An 18736-nucleotide genomic window follows, 5' to 3' on the forward strand; every position below is an offset into this window, starting at 1 on the left:
CAGTCTGGCAATTCCCCAGAAAATTGGACATAGTACTACCAGAGGATCCTACAATATCTCTCCTGGGCATATATCCAGAAGATGTTCCAACTAGTAATAAGGACACATGCTCCACTATGTTCATAGCATCCTTATTTATAATAGCCAGAAGCTGGTAAGTACCCAGATTTCCCTCAACAGAGGAATTGATACAGAAAATGTGATACACTTACACAATGGAGTACTACTCAACTATTAAAAAGCATGAATTTATGAAATGCCTAGCTAAATGTATGGACCTGGAAGGTATCATTCTGAGTGAGATAACCCAATCACAAAAGAACTCACATGATATGTACTCATTGATAAGTGGATATTAGCCAAAAACTTAGAATACCCAAGATACAAGTTGCAGAACACATGACACTCAAGAAGAATGAAAACCAAAGTGTGGACACTTCACCCCTTCTTAGAATTGGGATTAAAAAAAAAAAACTCCCATAGAAGTAGTTACAGTGACAAAATTTGGAGCTGAGACAAAAGGATGGACCATCTAGAGACTGCCATACCCAGGGATCCATCCCATAATCAGCCTCAAAACGCAGACCTTAATATAGATTTTGCTACTTTTTGACGTAAGGAAGTGCTGGATGCAGTAGGTCTGTCTGTCTCTATCTATCTCTGTCCCTTCTCCTACCTCCTGTCCTCTCCCTCCTTCTCACTCTCCTCCCCTCTCCTCTTTCTCTGCCTACCTCACTTCTTTTATTTCTTCCCCCCTCCTTTGCCTCATGAACACTCACCTACAAATATTTAATAATAAAATTTTCTCAACAGCACAACTCTTTGGTCTCTGAATTTCATTCTTTGAGCTTTCTCATCCCAAAGCTGAAAGCCCAAGGCAGTTTTGGAGACCATTGAGTTTTCTAACAATTACACTCCCAAACCAGGCTCACCAAGAGGATAGAGGTTCCTTCTGACTGAAGGGGTTTGCAATCCCATAGGAAGAACAATATCAATCAGGACCCCCCACCCCCATGTTCTTAGGGACTAAACCACCAACTAAGGAGTACACATGGAGGGACCCATGGCTCCAGCCACAAATATAGCAGAGGATAGCCTTGTTTGGGCATCAATGGGAAGAGAGTCCCTTGGTCCTGTGAAGGATCTATGTCCTAGAGTAGGGGAATGCCAGTGCATGGAGGCAGGAGTGTGTGGGTGGGTGGGGGAACGGCTTCATAGAAGCAGGGGAAGGGGGATGGGTAGAGGTTGGAGAGTGGACCAGAAAAGGGGATAACATTAGAAATGTATTATTATTTTTATTTTATTAATTAGGTATTTTCTTCATTTACATTTCCAAAGCTACCCCATAAGTCCCCCAAACCCTCCCCCCTACTACACCCCCACTCCCACTTCTTGGCCCTGGCATTCCCCTGTACTGAGGCATATAAAGTTTGTAAGACCAATGGGCCTCTTTTTCCACTGATGGCCGATTAGGCCATCTTATGATACATATGCAGCTAGAGACACTAACTTCGGGTGTACTGGTTAGTTCATATTATTGTTCCACCTATAGGGTTGAAGACTGCTTTAGCACCTTGGGTACTTTCTCTAGCTCCTCCATTGGGAGCCCTGTGATCCATCCAATAGCTGACTGTGAGCATCCTCTTTTGTGTTTGCTAGGCTCTGGCATAACCTCACAAGAGACAGCTATATCAGGGTCCTTTCAGCAATATCTTGCTAGTGTGTGCAATGGTGTCAGCATTTGGTGGCTGATTATGGGATGGATCCCTGGGTTGGCAGTCTCTAGATGGTCCATCCATTCGTCTCAGCTCCAATCTTTGTCTCTGTAACTCCTTCCATGGGTGTTTTGTTCCCAATTCTAAGAAGGAGCAGTGTCCACACTTTTGTCTTCCTTCTTCTTGAGTTTCATGTGTTTTGCAGATTGTATCTTGTATCTTGGGTAGTCTAAGTTTCTGGACTAATATCCAGTTATCAGCGAGTACATATCACGTGAGTTCTTTTGTGATTGGGTTACCTCACTCAGGATGATGCCCTCCAGGTCCATCCATTTGCCTAAGAATTTCATAAATTCATTCTTTTTAATAGCTGAGTAGTACTCCATTGTGTAAATGTACCACATTTTCTGTATCCATTCTTCTGTTGAGGGGCATCTCGGTTCTTCCCAGCTTCTGGCTGTTACATATAAGGCTGCTATGAATATAGTGGAGCATGTGTCTCTCTTACCGTTTGGAACATCTTCTGGATATATGCCCGTAAATAAAAAAATATCTAATTTTTAAAAAAAGAAATAAAGAAAGCTTCCTTTCCTCTAGTAGACAGCCCAACATGCCTGTACCGTTTGTGTACTGACAAAAATAATTAATTATTGTCTAAACCTATCAGGAGTGTTACTAGTGATCAGAGGTAGTATGAGCAGTGATTCCATCCTTTCAAGCTAGACTCGGGCACTGCATGCATATTCACAGTGTAAAAGTCTGTTTAGCTCATGTAGCCATTAAGGACTCCTCACATGTGTCCAATCCGAACTGGGCAGCAGGGCAGTGCTGCACTGTCTTCAGGGAAAGTTTGTGATCGCAGAGGGGACTTTCAGGTCTCTGCTCAGGGCTGCTACTGGTTAATATCAGGTACAAGGAAAATACACAGTTAATGGTTTTCTCCCTGTGTTTATGGAATAAAAGCTTCAAAACAACCCACTGCTATAAGAACTGCTAATAGCCTTCCAATAGCTATACACTGCTGAGTTCTTGGCTGCCTTCAAATTCCCTACACCTTTTAAAGACCTCTACGACATCTCTCACAATATGGGTAAGAGGGATGATTTATGCAATAATATGAATGTATTATGTAAAGAGTTAAATGCTGTTTAAGTTGTGATTCTTTTATATTTAGCTTACCAGAACTCAGCTTGGTATAAAATAAAATAAGAACAATAAATAATATCTCTATATTTTAATTTTTAGTCAAAATATGAAGAAATACAGTAGTTTAAAATAATTTGTTTTGCTAGTAATGTTATAACTTGAGCAATAAATTCAGTTTTCTTGAACTAAGTTACTAATTTTAAAGAACTAAGTAGCTATTGTTCTTGTATATGAATTTTTTCTCATAATTCCAATAAAAATGATTACTTTGCCTATTTAATTGAAAATTTTCAGACTGGTTACTTAAATATAATTCCCCTATTATCAAGATCTGAGAATAATTTATTTGAAAGAAATATCTATATACACAGAGAGAAAGATGCACATATGTTAGGGAGAGATAAGAGTAGAGGATGTCTACTCAACTGGTATATAAATATGCATATTTGTGACTACGTGTAAAGAAACACATTCATTTAATGACTGAACATATTGACACCCTATGTATCTCTTGTAAAGATTCAATATTTGACTGAATCCTACTCTGCCAGAAAAGAAAAATCACTAGAGATGAAAATGCTACCAAATAAATCCAGAGAGATATCTAGAGAAACAATTCTAACATTAGTTTTAACATTATAAAATATGGTTTAAATATGCAAAGAAGTATCAGTCAAACATATAAATGTGTTACTGCAGCACATAGTTTGTGACATAAAATTTAAATCCAATGCATTTTGGAAGCAAAAATTTATAGAGAAATATATTTTAAAATTTTCAAAAGGAAAATAAAAATACTCAGAACTGGCAGTAATCGAGTAATCAAAGAACAACAGACAGAAGAAACTCTAGTTCTCTTTCTCCTTTTCATCCAATTTTCCCTTTCCTGGATTTTTTCTCTTCTTGATAACTTCTTTTTATCCACTCTGATAAAAGCTGTCCACATCTTGTCCCACTCTCTTTGGCTCCCCGAGAGCATCTTTCTTTATGGTGGAGTTCCTGATGCCACTCAGTCACTGCTACTCTTTGGCATTACCTACATTCTCATCAAAGCCAAAAAGTTCCTTAATTTCAGCAACCAGGCATCTCTATTGCTTATCCTACTAGAGCATTGGTTTTGACTTCTGACAGTATAATTTTATTTGGTAATTCTTAATACCTGTCTTTTCTTTTGGGTCACAATTCTCAACACTCTAGTTGAATTTAGATTAGGTTGTTTTGCTGATTAGTTATTTTTTAAATTGGCAGTATCTTTCTACATATCCCAGGTATAATTTTCATTCTCCCTTCCTTTGAGTGTGGGGATTACAGGTATGTATGACTTGGATTAGGGGTTTTCTGTTCATTTTTTTTAGTCATTTTAAAAATTCATTCATTCCCTTTACATCCCAATATTAGCCTCTCCTCTCAGCACCTACACAAGCAAGTCCCCCCCAACATTCCACCTTCCCTTTCTCTTTTGAGTCAGGTAATTCCCTTCTGGGTGTCACCTTACACACTATTATACTCCACCCCAATTCCACCCAATCCCGACTTCCACACATGAAGTTGCTACAAGACTAAACACATCTTCTCCCACTGAAGCCAGATAAAGCTATTTCCGGGTGTGAGTGCCACAAGTAGACATGCAGTCAGCAGACTCAGGGACAGACCCTGCTCCAATTTTGGGGATTAGCTTCATGTAGACCAAGCTGCTCATTTGCTACATATATTCAGAGTCTTAGGTCCACCTCATGCTCACTCTTTGGTTGGTAATTCAGTATCTGGGAGCCTCTAAGGGTCCAGGTTAATTGACTCTATTGGTCTTCCTGTTGAGTCCCTGTCCTCTTAGGGTCCTTCAACCCTTCTCCCAACTCTTCTGTTGGACTCGCCAAGCTCTTGCTAAGGTTTGGCTGTGAGTCTTTGCATTGCTTTCCATTGCCTGTTAGGCGTAGCCTCTCAGAAGTTTTCTTTCTTATCTTCCCTTTGATTCTAACTTGAATGTCTTACAGAAATTGTTAGAATCCAGTTGGATGACATGAAAGGAACAAAAGGATTAAAAAATGTCATTAAAGGAGTAATACCATACCCCTAATTCTTTATGGAGGAATGCAGTTAATATTGTTGCAGAATATTCTGGAGATGCAATATGCAGGGGCTAAGTTATTCATGTTTTTGCTAGGAGGTTTGTTATTTTATTTCTTATTTTAGTCTATTGAAATGTTTTTCATTTCTATCTTTTCATAACAAAATCTAAGAAATGTAAGACTGAGTGAACAAATTTGTGAGACAAAAATTCCATCTTTAGTCAATAGCCACTACGTACAAGATGGGTAAGAAATTAGTTTTATAGATGCTTTAAACTTCTTCCCCATAAATCCTTCAAATGCAATTTTTAAAAATATAGAACTAAAATGTTATATTGATATGGTTATTAGTCTATAACCATATATAGTATCAATTGTACTCTCCTGATATTTGACTTATAAATCCTGGTGAACATTCCTTTTCCTGTGTTTTATTTCAGGGATTATCCATTGAGGATTCAGAAATGAAAAATTCAACTGTGCTGACAGAGTTTGTGCTTAAAGGGCTCACAGGGTCTCCAGAGCTACAGGTGTCCTTGTTCTTGTTTTTTTTTTTTTTTTTTTTTTTTTTTTTTTTTTTTTTTTTTTTTTTTTTTTTTTTTTTGGTGATCTATCTTATCACTATTGTAGGGAACCTTGGTCTAATTGCTCTGATCTGGAATGACCCTCACTTACATATCCCTATGTACTCCTTTCTTGGCCATCTGGCTTTTGTGGATGCTTGCCTATCATCCACAGTGGCACCAAAGATGTTACTCGATTTCTTACAGATCAATAAGATGATTTCCTACTCTGAATGCATGATACAATTCTTTATCTTTGGAATCTGTGCTACTACAGAATGTTTCTTGTTAGCAGCTATGGCATATGATCGCTATGTAGCCATATGCAAACCTTTACTTTATCCAATGATTATGACTAAGAGACTATGTATATGTCTCTTAGTCCTGTCTTTTGTAGGTGGAATTCTTCATTCTTCAATACACGAGGGATTTCTATTACTACTAAACTTCTGCAATTCCCATATAGTACATCAATTTTTCTGTGACATCGTTCCATTGCTAAAGATTTCCTGTACTGACACTACTATTAATTTTCAACTGTTATTTATTTTTGCTTTAATAATTCAAGTCCTCACCATTGTGATTGTTCTTGTGTCCTATACACTAGTGCTGTTTAAGATTTTGCAAAGGAAGTCTGTCCAAGGCATGAAGAAGGCTTTCTCTACCTGTGGTGCCCATCTCTTATCTGTGTCTCTGTACTATGGGCCTGTTCTCATCATATATATTTTCCCTTTGTCGCAAGAAGCAGATGGTCAAGATATCATAGACTCTCTGTTTTACACGGTAATAATTCCTGTCTTAAATCCAATTATCTACAGCCTGAGAAAAAAGCAAGTCATGGATTCTCTGAAAAAGGTTTTAAAGCAAAAGGCTTAGCCATCACAGAGATATGATTTAGTAATAAATATGTCACATTTTTCTCTGTAAGTTTTTTTTAATGCTTTAAAGAAATGTTCAAAGAGTTTTGAATTTTATTTTTCTTATCTTCCTTTGACAATGGCTAAATAAATTTTTCAATCATTTTTATGACTTAAGATGATTTCCCTAAAAAAACATTCCTAAAATATTGTTGTCTATGGTGGTTTGAATAAGTGGCTCCCCAAACTCATGTATTTAAGCATTTTGGAACCCAGCTGACAAGACTGTCTGTAAATACCCTGGAATCTCTAGGACAACAGATTTGCTGGAAAAAAAATACATCACTAGGGATGAGTTTTGAGAGTTTGTTGTCTTGACCTACTTCCAGTTTGTTCTCTGTTTCCTGGTAGGCTGACAAAATGTGATCAGCTAGCTTTCTGCTTCAGCTTCCGGTTACCAAGATTTTATGGACTCTGACCCTTTGAAACTGTAAGTCAAGGCAAACCATTTCTTCCATAAGTTGCTTTTAGTCATGGTGTTTTATCACAGCAATACTTCTGTAACTAATACAGAAGGTGGAACCAGACATGGGATATCCATGTAAAGAAACTGACCACCTGTATTTCTTATAAGTATGTAATATTTTCAAACCTTTGAATATAAAAGTGGAAAAATGCTGAGATTAGCAGGTTATTACAGCAGAAGCCCAGTACTTGGATTTAACATACTAATGATTAACTTTGAGTCTCCAATAATGCATCCGTGCACATTACATAAAGAACTTATCTTTGGGGTCTTTTAAAAGAGCAAGTCCAGATTTGAATTCTCGCTTTCATGTTCCTGGTGTCTTCTACTGTCTCTCTACTATGTGAATGTGAAGAAGGTTTTCCTATGTCTCTGTCTGTGTTTGCCCTTGCATATATCTGTATGTTGTCTATATCTATGTATGTCTGCATCTGTCTGTCCACAAAAAAGGACTCTGCTCTCTCCTTTATTCAACAGCAAGGACACCAATATTCAGTGGAATGGACGTATATGGTATTTTATATAAATTAATAGAATTTTTAAGCAGAAGAATGGAAAGGGATAGTTTATAGAAATCGTTGATAGAATTTTGTAATTGATTAATTCAGTGGCTCCAACTGATCCCAAATGACCCAGATAACAGACAGTACTACAAACATCATTGTTTAAATCCAAATTCCCATAAATGGTGAGTTTAAACTTTATGATGGATTTTAGAACTTTGCTTTCAACCTTTGTATTTACTGCTTTCAACAAATGACACATGTGCATTATTCTGTATGAGGGATATGGAAGAGTACATAATTTAACATACGCCTATGTATAGATAGGAAATGCAAGGCAATAAGTGTTGATAGCTACATAGTTCTCTTAGAATATGACATAACAAACAGGATAAGTATTTAGCAGTCATAAGTCTTAAGTGATTTCAAGGCATATTTTTAACTTTGGCTATGAGGTCCACAGCCTAGAAGACAGTAGTGCTGAGAGTAATGTGTACTGTGGGGACCTGCCTCATGACATTTCAGAAGGGAGTGAACACTGTATTAGCAACTGGGATAGTGAGCATCTGTATTGTATTTTAGAAAGATAACTTTTCTGCCCATGTCCGTGAATTAACATAGGCTGTGTTAAAAATTAATGGGCTAGCTTACTTAGTGGAAGGAATTGCAAGACAGCATAATGTTGAGAGTGTGGAGTAGTTATTACTGATTACACTTATATGGGGATAAAATTTAAGAAAAACAAGTAGGACAAAAACAAGTTCAAAATGTACAGTTTGGAGAGCAAAAGAACACTATAAGCATAATATCATATACACTAAAAGTGAGCTTATAATTGTTTAAAAAATATTAGTAACATTAAGGGGAGGCCTCCTACTCTGCATTGGAACAATAAGAATGGTACAATGAAAGCAACATCTTACTGGGCTAAACTTTCAAATTTTCATCAGTGTCTAAGAGTATTTTTCTAGAAATAAATTGCATACAAAAGCTGCAGCTAATGTAATTTGAAGGCATGAGGATCTGTCTCTAGTAGGCAGACAAACTTAGCAGTGTTATCTACCTGGTACTGGCTTTGGAGACATGAAAATTTTAAGAGTGGAAAAAGCATAGACTTCTTCTACAGGGTGTTAACAACACATTGAGAACAAGGAGTGTGTGACATGACTGAGGTTGTTTCAAAAGGACCCTGAGAGTACAAGGAAGACCTCAGTGACCTTTGTACAAAGCTGTAGAAGCAAAGATTGAATTGCACTAGAAATTCAAGATAATGGAGATGCCTGAGTCGTGAGAAATCTGTCAAGGAGAGATGCATAAAGGGAGAAGAAACAGGTCAGGAAAGTGCATTTTGGTGGCAGCAAAGCTGCAGGAGCAGAATCATCTCTTTGTAAACTAAAGCCCCAGGACAAAGTAGATAGATGAAAAATTAACTCAAATCAGTAGTATTCCTTTATACAAATGATAAATGGGCTAAGAAATAAGTTCAAGAAACGATACCCTCCAAAAACCTACAAATAATTTCAAATATCTTAGTGAAACTGTGACCAAGCAAGTGAAAGATCTGTATGACAAGAACTTCAAGTCCCTGAAGAATGAAATCAAAAAAGACGTCAGAATATGGAAAGACCTTTGAAACTCATGGACTGGTAGGATTAACATAGTGAAAATGGCCATCTTACCAAAAGCAATCCACAGATTCAATGGAACTCCCATCAAAATTCCAACATAATTTTCCCCAGACATGGAAAGAACAATTCTCAACTTCATTTAAGAAACTAAACACAGGGAAAAAAAAAAGCAAGATAGCCAAAACAATTCAGACCAATAAAAAAGAACATCTGGAGGAATTGCTATCAGTGACTTCCAGCTGTAATACATAGCAATAGTGATAAAACCTGCATAATATTGTTACAGACACACAGGTTTATCATTAGAATAGAATCAAAGACCCAGAAATAAAATCACACTTCTATGGGCACTGGATCTTTCGTAAAGTAGTGAAAATTATACAGTGGAGGGAAAAGCATCTTCAAAATATGGTGCTGGTCTAACTGGTGGTCTGCATGTAGAAGAATGCAAATTGACCCATATTTATCACCACACACAAATCTCAAGTCTAAGTGGATCAAAACTCTCCACATAAAACCACATACAATGAATCTAACGGAAGAGAAAGTAGGAAATATTCTTGAACACATTGGCACAAAGGAAATTTTTCTGAATGTAACACTAATGGCTCAGACTCTAAGATCAACAACTGATAAATGAGACATCTTGAAACTGAAAAGCTTCTGAGATGTAAAGGCCACTGTCAATAGGATAAAATGACAACCTACAGATTGGGAAAAGATTTTTCACTAACCCTACATCTGATAGAGGGATATTATCCAAAATATATAAAGAACTGGTGAACTTAAACTCCAAAAAACCAAATAACTAAATTTAAAAATAGAGTACAGAACTAAACAGGCAATTCTAAATAGAGGAATCTCAAGAAACACTAAAATAAAATGTAAAATCCTTAGTCATGAGGTAAATCAAAATCAAAATGACCCTGAGATTTCACCCTACACCAATTAGAATGGCTAAGATAAAAAACTCAAGTGACAGCACATGCTAGCAAGGTTATGGAGAAAGGGGAACACACTTACTGGATAGCAGCTGTGAATGCAAACTGGCACAACCATTCTGGAATCAATCTGGCATTTCCTCAGAATATTGTAAATAGTTCTACCTGAAGACCCAGCTATACTGCTCCTGGGCATATACCCAAAAGATGCTTTACAATATAACAAGGAAGCATGCTCCAATAAAACAAGGACATCATGAATTTCACAGGCAAATGGATAAAACTAGAAAACATCATCCCAAGTGAGGTATCCATACTCAAAAGCACATGCATGGTATGTGCTCACTGGTAAGTGGATATTAGCTTAAAAAACACACAATACCTATGATAAAACAAGCAGACCCTAAGAAGTTAAATGAGAAGGAACGCCCAAGCAAGAATGCTCCAATCCCTCTTGGAAGGGGGAACAAAATAATCATGGGGGTAGAGAGAGGGAAGAATCTGAGTGGGACATGGGAGGGGGAATGGAAAAGAGGGGCAGGATCAGGTATGTGTGTAAGACTGTAGAGAAGCCCAGAGGGCCAGGAGAATGAATAGAAATACTCAGCCACTGGGGGTGGGAGTTGGGGTAACCTCTAGAAAGTCCCAGAGCCCTGGGATGTTGGGGTCTCCGAGGACTGTGTGGGTGACAGCAGTTGAAATGCACAACAATGGGAATAAGAAACCTGAAGAGACTACTATCAGTTTAGACAGGACCCTTAGTGGAAGGTTGGATATACTAATCCACCTTCAAATTTTTTGACCCCAAATTGTTGCTGTCTAAAAGAAACAAGCAGACAAAAGTGAAGCAGAAACTGAATAAATGGACAATGAGTGACTGTCCCAGCTTATGATCCATTCCATGTGATTTGGTCTTGCTTATATTGGTGAGTATATATGGACATTAGCCCTCTTGTGTATAGAAGACAATGTATTCTTGTAGCCATCTACCATCTCTGGCTCTAACAGTCTTCCAATCTTATAGTTTCCTGAACCATGAAAGGAGGAATTTGATAGAGAGGAGAAATTTGATAAACGCATTCCATTTTGGTCTGAATGCTCCAAGGTTTGTCACTGTATGGATGTTCTCCACATGTTGGTCTCTGTGTAAATTACCATCTATTGCAAGAAGCTTCTTTGAGGAGTGTTGAGTGATACACTGATCTATGAAAATGTCAATGTATCATGAGGAGCCTTTTTTTTTTTTTTTTTAGTTTTTCATGACAGGGTTTCTCTGTGTAGCCCTGCCTGTCCTGGAACTCACTCTGTAGACCAGAATGGCCTTGAACTTTTAAATCCACCTGCCTCTGCCTCCCAAGTGCTGGGATTAAAGGAATGAGCCACCACTGCCTGGCTAGAGCCATTTTTTCTATGATTGTTTCGCATAATAACAGTAGTACTTTTCCCCCTATGGCCCACTAGTAACTGTGAAAGAGATTCCAGGAAAAAAGGCAGAGGGCGTTTTACCTCAGGTTCATTTTGTCCCCTGGATTGTTGTTTGATGAGACTTTGTGCCTGCTATGACATACATTCGCATTTTATTTATAAGATTTCTTTATTCTTGTTGGATGTCAGGTCATAGCTACAGAACTCAATCTGCTCTGTGTACCCTGAATCCAGATATGAGCTTCTGCTTTGCTTCTGTGATTTCCCAGACATAATATAAAGTTATATGCCAGCAACTGTGTTCAAACTGGTCTGTCTTGAGAAAGTTCTGGGAAAGGGCTGATGTGTCAATATTTAGTATATGCTAACCAATGTTTGCTTACAAGTTTCTCTGATCATGCTTTTCTGAACCTAAACCACCTTCCTTGAGTCATTACTTTCTTTATCATATTTGTGTATAAAAGTGCATTGAAACTGTAGTAAGATTGTCAACAGCATTAAACTGTAGTCTGCCCATTTCTTTCAGCCTGTCAGATCCCAGGTCTGCACAAGTTGGCCAAAAGTGTGCAGGAATATAGATGTGTATAGCCTCTACCTAGGGCCAGGAGCAGAATGTATACATATGCTCTGTATTAGAGACTCTTCATTTGTTCATGATACACTCACCATATTCCATTAATCCTAACTACATGCAAAGTCTTTCGTCATCATCAAGAGCATTTTACGACCCGAGACCACTAATCCAAGAGTATATATGGGCAGGACAAATTGAACTTGATGGGTGCAAATCAAACAAAACTAACACAAAATTAATTGACATTGAATGAATAACAATGGGCCAAGGATCTGGGAGGAGGTGGGGGAAACGGTTGACTATGATTACAAATATGTTGCACAAAATTCTCAAAGAACTAATAAAATTATATTTAAAGAAGAAAATTGGAATGTATTACTCTCCTGTTAATCTTCCACAAGAGTAATCTTCTAAATTAGTAAATTGCACTGGTTGTGACCCAGCCTCCAAGTCCTGTGTAATCTCAAACACACTGCCTTAGAGACCAATTCTTCTACCTTGTTCTTTCACTAAAGAAATTCACATACATAGTATTTAAGGTTTTTACTTTTTTCTGATAATTTTGTTCTTTCAGTGATAGCTTGCTGACAACAGTGTCCTTGGGCATCACCTTGCTCTAAAGTAGACTCCTCCTCAGTCCACCCATAACTACTTCAGCAGAATGTGTGTTTTACCAAGGTCTTCTGGGAATTTAGATTCCAGGCGTTGATGTCTGGAAATGATGGATATATATATATTCCTCTCTCTACTGCAATCCTGTGCTTACATTTTTCTTTCTTCCTGTGTGTCTGAGCTTTGTCATACAATTACTAATGAACCATTAGTAGAATTGTTTCTTTTTGTTTATTTGTTTTTGTTTTTGCTTTTGTTTTTGTTTTTTGAGACTGGGTTTCTCTGTAAAGTCCTTGCTGTTGTGGAACTCACTTTGTAGACCAGGCTGGCCAAGAACTCAGAAATCCACCTGCCTATGCCTCCTGAGTGCTGGGATTAAGGCGTGTGCCACCACACCCAGGTAGTAGAATTGTTTTTAAGACATATTTTGATACACATGTAATTTTATACATGATTAAAGAAGGAAGAAAATTTCAATAATGATGAATATTTGTTTTAATGTGTTGATTAACTCTTGGCCGAATATTTACCACTGCAATAGGGAAATCATCTTGAACCCTTTTCAGACTTGATTGCTGTTTTGCCTGTCTCACCTTCAATGCCAAGCGTGTCACTTTCCAAAAGCATTTAATACAAAATGGCAAAGTATGTTTAGGACCATTTCAGAAATTGATGGAAATTCTATCATAATTCCAAACAAAACTCCATTTAATAATTTTTATGAAAGTTGAGTCACGGGCTCAATTTTTAAAACCAAAATGTCTCATTTGAATAGAATGGTATCAAATCACAGGGCAAGTTGATATTGTTATGAAATGATGATATGAATTTTTTTATTTTTAGTTTTAGGTAATAACATTGATGTTCTATGTAACAGAAAAATACATTGTGTGTACCGTAAAAATTACAATTCCTATCCAACAGTAACCTGTACTCTAAATCAGGCATTTGAAAAAGAGTTCTTTGTTGCTTCATACAGTGATATTTGCAGTGCAAATAGCACCAGTGTGTTCACCAAAGCTTCAGTGAAAACCAGTGCAAAAGGATTTAGCACTGCCACAGCCATCTTAGATTCATCGCATATTTTATTATTTATGAATTGGTTTTAGGTTTATTATGCATTTAGAAAACCAGTACAAACACCAAATATTTCATAAAAATCACAATTCATGCTGTAAGAGAAAGAGAGAGGGCAGGAGGGAGGGAGTAGGAGGAGGGAGGAGGGAAGGAGGGAGGAGGGGGGAAGAGATAGCAATGTGATCATTGACATGATCATGTCATGTTTGATGAACTCAAGAGAAGCACACTATTCTATGCCTTAAAAATATAAAATCGTATATTAGTTTGGTTAAACCTGTCACAGTGTGATAGGAAATAACACAGTAAAACAATTTATGTGTCAAAATTAACCTTTTACAGTAAATAAATATTTATGGTTTTGAAATCAACAGTTCCCAGTGGAGCCAATTTATAATTCTGTCCAATCCTATAGTGTCCAGTAGAGAGTCATCTCTTTGCCTCTAGTGAACCCTGTTGCCCCAGTGGGAATTCTAGTTCTTCAATCCTTCTTCATGAAAAAGAATCAGGCAATGGTATAAAAGTTCCTGGATTGCATGAAAAGTCACATAAACACAATTTGATGTGCTTAGTCACGAAACTGCCAGACAAATTGTGATGCAGATGGCCATTGCACAGGCTCCTATTGTCTGTACCATTGTGCTTTTCCCTGCTTTAGAACACTCAACCCTTTATAAGGACCTTTGCATTTTTAGTTATACTTGAAATGGGTAAGAAACAAATAAGTTGTGTAGTGTTCACCATGCTTTCCATAGAAATTTAATAAGGCATTTTAATTCATAAAAATTTACATAGCTTGTGTAAATGATAGCAGCAACAAAAATTGCCTATATATTTCAATTAATGACTAAATATAAGTGGGTAAAATATCTCTAATTGTTCTCTTTAATATGTTTTAGAAATCTTTTTACCTAACTAAATTTATTTTTAGCTGTGACCCTGGTATTTAACAGCTGGGCTATCTTTCCTGACTATAATGACTTTTAAATTCTCCTGAAGTAGGGTGTTAAGTCAAAATTCAATATGAAATTGTAATGATTCTCGTATAAGCAATTATTATAATGATTTCAGTAAGAGAGGCATTCTTTAGTTATTTCTTCCTATGTCTTTAAAGTTGTTACTTAAGTAGATGATTTAAGTTACATCTCCTACTTATAACAATAATATTTATAGTATTGCTTATTTATTTATAATGCATATTGTTTATAAATGTGTGCAGAGTAGACTTTACATATAGAATATGTTTCATCATGTAGTATACCTTGATATATATTTAGATATGTGTTTATGTACATATTAATAAGTACATATTGGAAGATGACAAAGATATTTTTGTCTAATCTTTCCTTTATTAATGATTTATTTCATCTCTACATATCAAGCAATCTGAGAATTTACATATCTTGGTATGCTTTGAACTCCATGAAAGAAACACCATTTTATCCCCATAAATTTACCCTAAAATAAAAATTTTGGCATGGTGTATATTATCTGTATGAAAAATTGATCTGGATCAATTTTATTCTATTCATCAAAATAAGAATAGAATGGAGCCTACAAAGTTGTTAGAGAGTAATGTGAATATGTGTTCTTAAATCAAATTATTAAGATTTGTAGAAAAATATTTTCTATTTATTTTGACATAAAAAATGCATCATATAAATACAGGGTAAAAGAATCTCATCCACTGACCACATACATTCAAGTACTCCAACTACAAAAATATAATGTGCTCAAACTTAATGTATCTGTTTCTAAAACGTATAGTCTAGGGAAAATATATTTTGAATTTTATTAAAAAATGTTTTTTTCAAGATCAATAATAGTTAATAAAGAACAAAGGTAAAACCAACATTGAAAACGAAGCATCAGAAACTTATTTTCCTATATGTACTCCAAGTTTGCATTTAAATAGGCTTTTATTTACTTATTTATTTTTAATTTGGAGGACTATAATATATTTATATCATTTCCTCTTTCTCTTTTTTCTCCAAATAGTCTCATGTTCTCTCTCAATGTAGTCTCATGTATTTAGGGAGATATATGTATGTGTATATACATGTATACATACATACATACATACATACATACATACCACATATATATGCATACACACACAGATATATATATATATACATATATATATACCTATATATATAGATACATATATATATGTATATATATATATATATATATATATAGATACATATATATATACCTATATATATATATGCCTGTGTGTATGTCTGTGTGCATTACATATATTTGTGTGTGTGTGTTGTATATGTATTATATAGAGAGTATATATTTATATGTTTTTAAGTATACATGTGTGTATTATATATGTGTGTGTGTACTTTTAAAGAGAAAGAGACATTCTAAATTTTCAGTTCTATGTTGCTTTGTGACAATACTTTCTCTCCCTTTTTCTATGTAAATCTATCTTTGTTAAAGCACTGCCTGCTTGTCTTCCTCCATTTTGTTTCTTTTTATCATTCCAAGTATTTCATTCCATGTCAGTTGTGGTTTTTCTCTTGTTAGTGCTTTCTTATTCTCTCCTCTCACTTCTTTATACTTTGCATAATCACTTTTCCTTAGATGTTCTTCAGGTAACAGATAGGGCAACAAAAAAATGCCAACTCTCCCCATACTTTTCAGAACAGAGAACATCACTGCATGGCCCTCTCATCCTCATCATTTCCTGCTATTTTCTGATTACACTCAGAAAACTACTTTCACCAAACCATTAAAATTTTCTTAATCTCAACAGTCAGGGATCTCTTGCCATCTGTCCCTAAAGATCCTTTATTTGCCTTCTGACACCCTATTGATCTGTTTTATTCTTATTTACTTTCTCCTCATTAAAGCTACAACCCTCAAATATTTGGTTCAGTTCTGGTTTGTATTATTACTGTGTCTGTCCTTTGTTTACTTTGAGGGAACATGTACTCTGGAAATCATTGGTTTTAACATAGAAATTCTGGGGTATCAGAGTAATTGGCTGGCAAAACACAGTCAGTCATACTTGGTCACTAGTGTTAAACCTTCAGTAAACTGATAATACAAAATGTACCATTCATGTTCAGTGATAATGGCTAAGAGAATAGTGTATCTTAATGGTGCAACCCATTTTGAAGAGATCATATTCATAGTCAACAAATGATATTTTCATGCCATTGAACACCATTTTGTATGTGGTACGTTACTCTATAATTGTAGGTTAATATTATAAGTCCTTTCAAATTTACCTGTGTTTATAGTTATCCATGAGGCACAGTCACACGTTTCAATAACAGTATTTGCATTTAATAGCACCTGTGGATATTTTATAAAGTTTGGTCATTAGATTCTTGTTAATAAACACCTAAACCAACTTATGATCTTACAATCTACAATTTGCATATATGTTCCCAGACAACTCTGTAATACATAGGAGACTCTAGGTATGTTAAGAGTTTTCCTATATTATTGATTTTTATTTTCCTATGAGAACCTGATTTTCTCCACTTCCTTATAATTAATTTTTAAAGAAATTCCTAAGTTGCTATAGATTGTAAGATTTCACTTTATTAAATTAAAGTATTTGAATTGACTAAGACCCTTCATTTGAATTCATTGTATAATCAAGATTCTTAAAACTGTTCCTTCCTTGATTATGACCCTATTACATACATACAGAACTTTTACACCTAGCCAACTTGTAATTTCATACACTGCACAGAAAATTTAAAAGGTATCTTTTCTTTAAATACATGTTTGAACCTTTATTGGAAAAATGAAGTAATTTCTTCACTCTGAAGAAAAGTTCTAATCATATGTAGTGATATAAAATGAAATTTCGTGGACAACTTGATAACTACAGAGTTGCGTTTTAAATTGTACTACCCAACATTTTACTATACGAATTTCAGTGAATGCTGTGTGACATCAATCAATTTTCATTTCAGAGACACCTAGTGAGGACATGCAAATGGACAACACAACACTGCCCATACAGTTTGTTCTCTCAGGACTTGTTCATCTGCCCCAGTGGAAAATCCCCCTGTTCCTGCTGTTCTTGGTCATTTATCTCATCACCATTGTGGGCAACCTTGGTCTGATCACTCTCATCTGGAATGACCCTCACCTTCACATTCCTATGTACTTATTTCTTGGGACTTTAGCTTTTGTGGATACTTGGTTATCATCCACAGTGACACCAAAGATGCTACAAGACATTTTTGCCAAGAGTAAAGTGATCTCTTTCTCTGAATGCATGATACAGTTTTTTTCATTTGTAGTGAGTGTAACCACAGAATGTTTTGTTTTGGCATCAATGGCCTATGATCGCTATGCAGCCATATGCAAACCTTTACTCTACCCAGTGATCATGACAAATAGACTCTGTGTACGTCTTTTAACATTGTCGTTTTTAGGTGGATTTATTCATGCTTTAATCCATGAAGGCTTTTTATTCAGATTAATTTTCTGTAGCTCTCACATAATAAACCACTTTTATTGTGATGTTATACCACTGTTAAAGATTTCCTGTAATGACCCTTCTCTCAATTACCTGATGCTTTTTATTTTCTCTGGCTCGATTCAGGTATTCACAATTACAACTATCCTTGTCTCTTATACACTTGTTCTATTTTCTATCCTAAAGCAGAAATCTATCAAAAGCATAAAGAAAGCCTTTTCTACCTGTGGGGCCCATCTCCTCTCTGTTTGTTTGTACTATGGCCCTCTGCTCTTCATGTATGTTCGCCCTGCATCTCCACAAGTAAATGATGAAGATATGATGGACTCTATATTTTATACCATCATAATTCCTGTACTGAACCCAATTATCTACAGTTTGAGGAATAAGCAAGTAAAAAAATCACTGGCAAAATTTTTAAGGAGAAATACTTAGATTTCACATTATTGTCTTTCATGCAGTTATTAAAACATGGCAAATTTGTGCAGACGTATTGTGGCTATATTTCGAACATTGTCAAAATATTTTCAAAATGAATCCAACCTAGAATTGTTGTTGTTTTTTTTATATGTGTATGTATATATTTGATGTAGGCATACTTATTTGTGAAATGTTACAGTGGTCATGGAAACTTGTGCAGAGAC

At 35.8% G+C, this 18736-nt stretch overlaps 2 protein-coding genes across 2 annotated transcripts; both read left to right on the forward strand.

The window, feature by feature from the left end:
• The first annotated feature begins 5376 nt into the window (after positions 1-5376).
• On the forward strand, positions 5377-6366 carry LOC110288058 (olfactory receptor 187-like). The gene has a single exon (XM_021154513.1). The coding sequence runs from the start codon at positions 5392-5394 to the stop codon at positions 6364-6366; it is 975 nt and encodes a 324-aa protein (XP_021010172.1). The 5' UTR covers positions 5377-5391.
• Positions 6367-17594: 11228 nt separating this feature from the next.
• LOC110288057 (olfactory receptor 187-like) lies at positions 17595-18527 on the forward strand. The gene has a single exon (XM_021154512.1). The coding sequence runs from the start codon at positions 17598-17600 to the stop codon at positions 18525-18527; it is 930 nt and encodes a 309-aa protein (XP_021010171.1). The 5' UTR covers positions 17595-17597.
• The last annotated feature ends 209 nt before the right edge of the window (positions 18528-18736 follow it).

Source organism: Mus caroli, unplaced genomic scaffold (assembly GCF_900094665.2).
Source record: "Mus caroli unplaced genomic scaffold, CAROLI_EIJ_v1.1 scaffold_11103_1, whole genome shotgun sequence".
In the NCBI taxonomy this organism is placed as follows: Eukaryota; Metazoa; Chordata; class Mammalia; order Rodentia; family Muridae; genus Mus; species Mus caroli.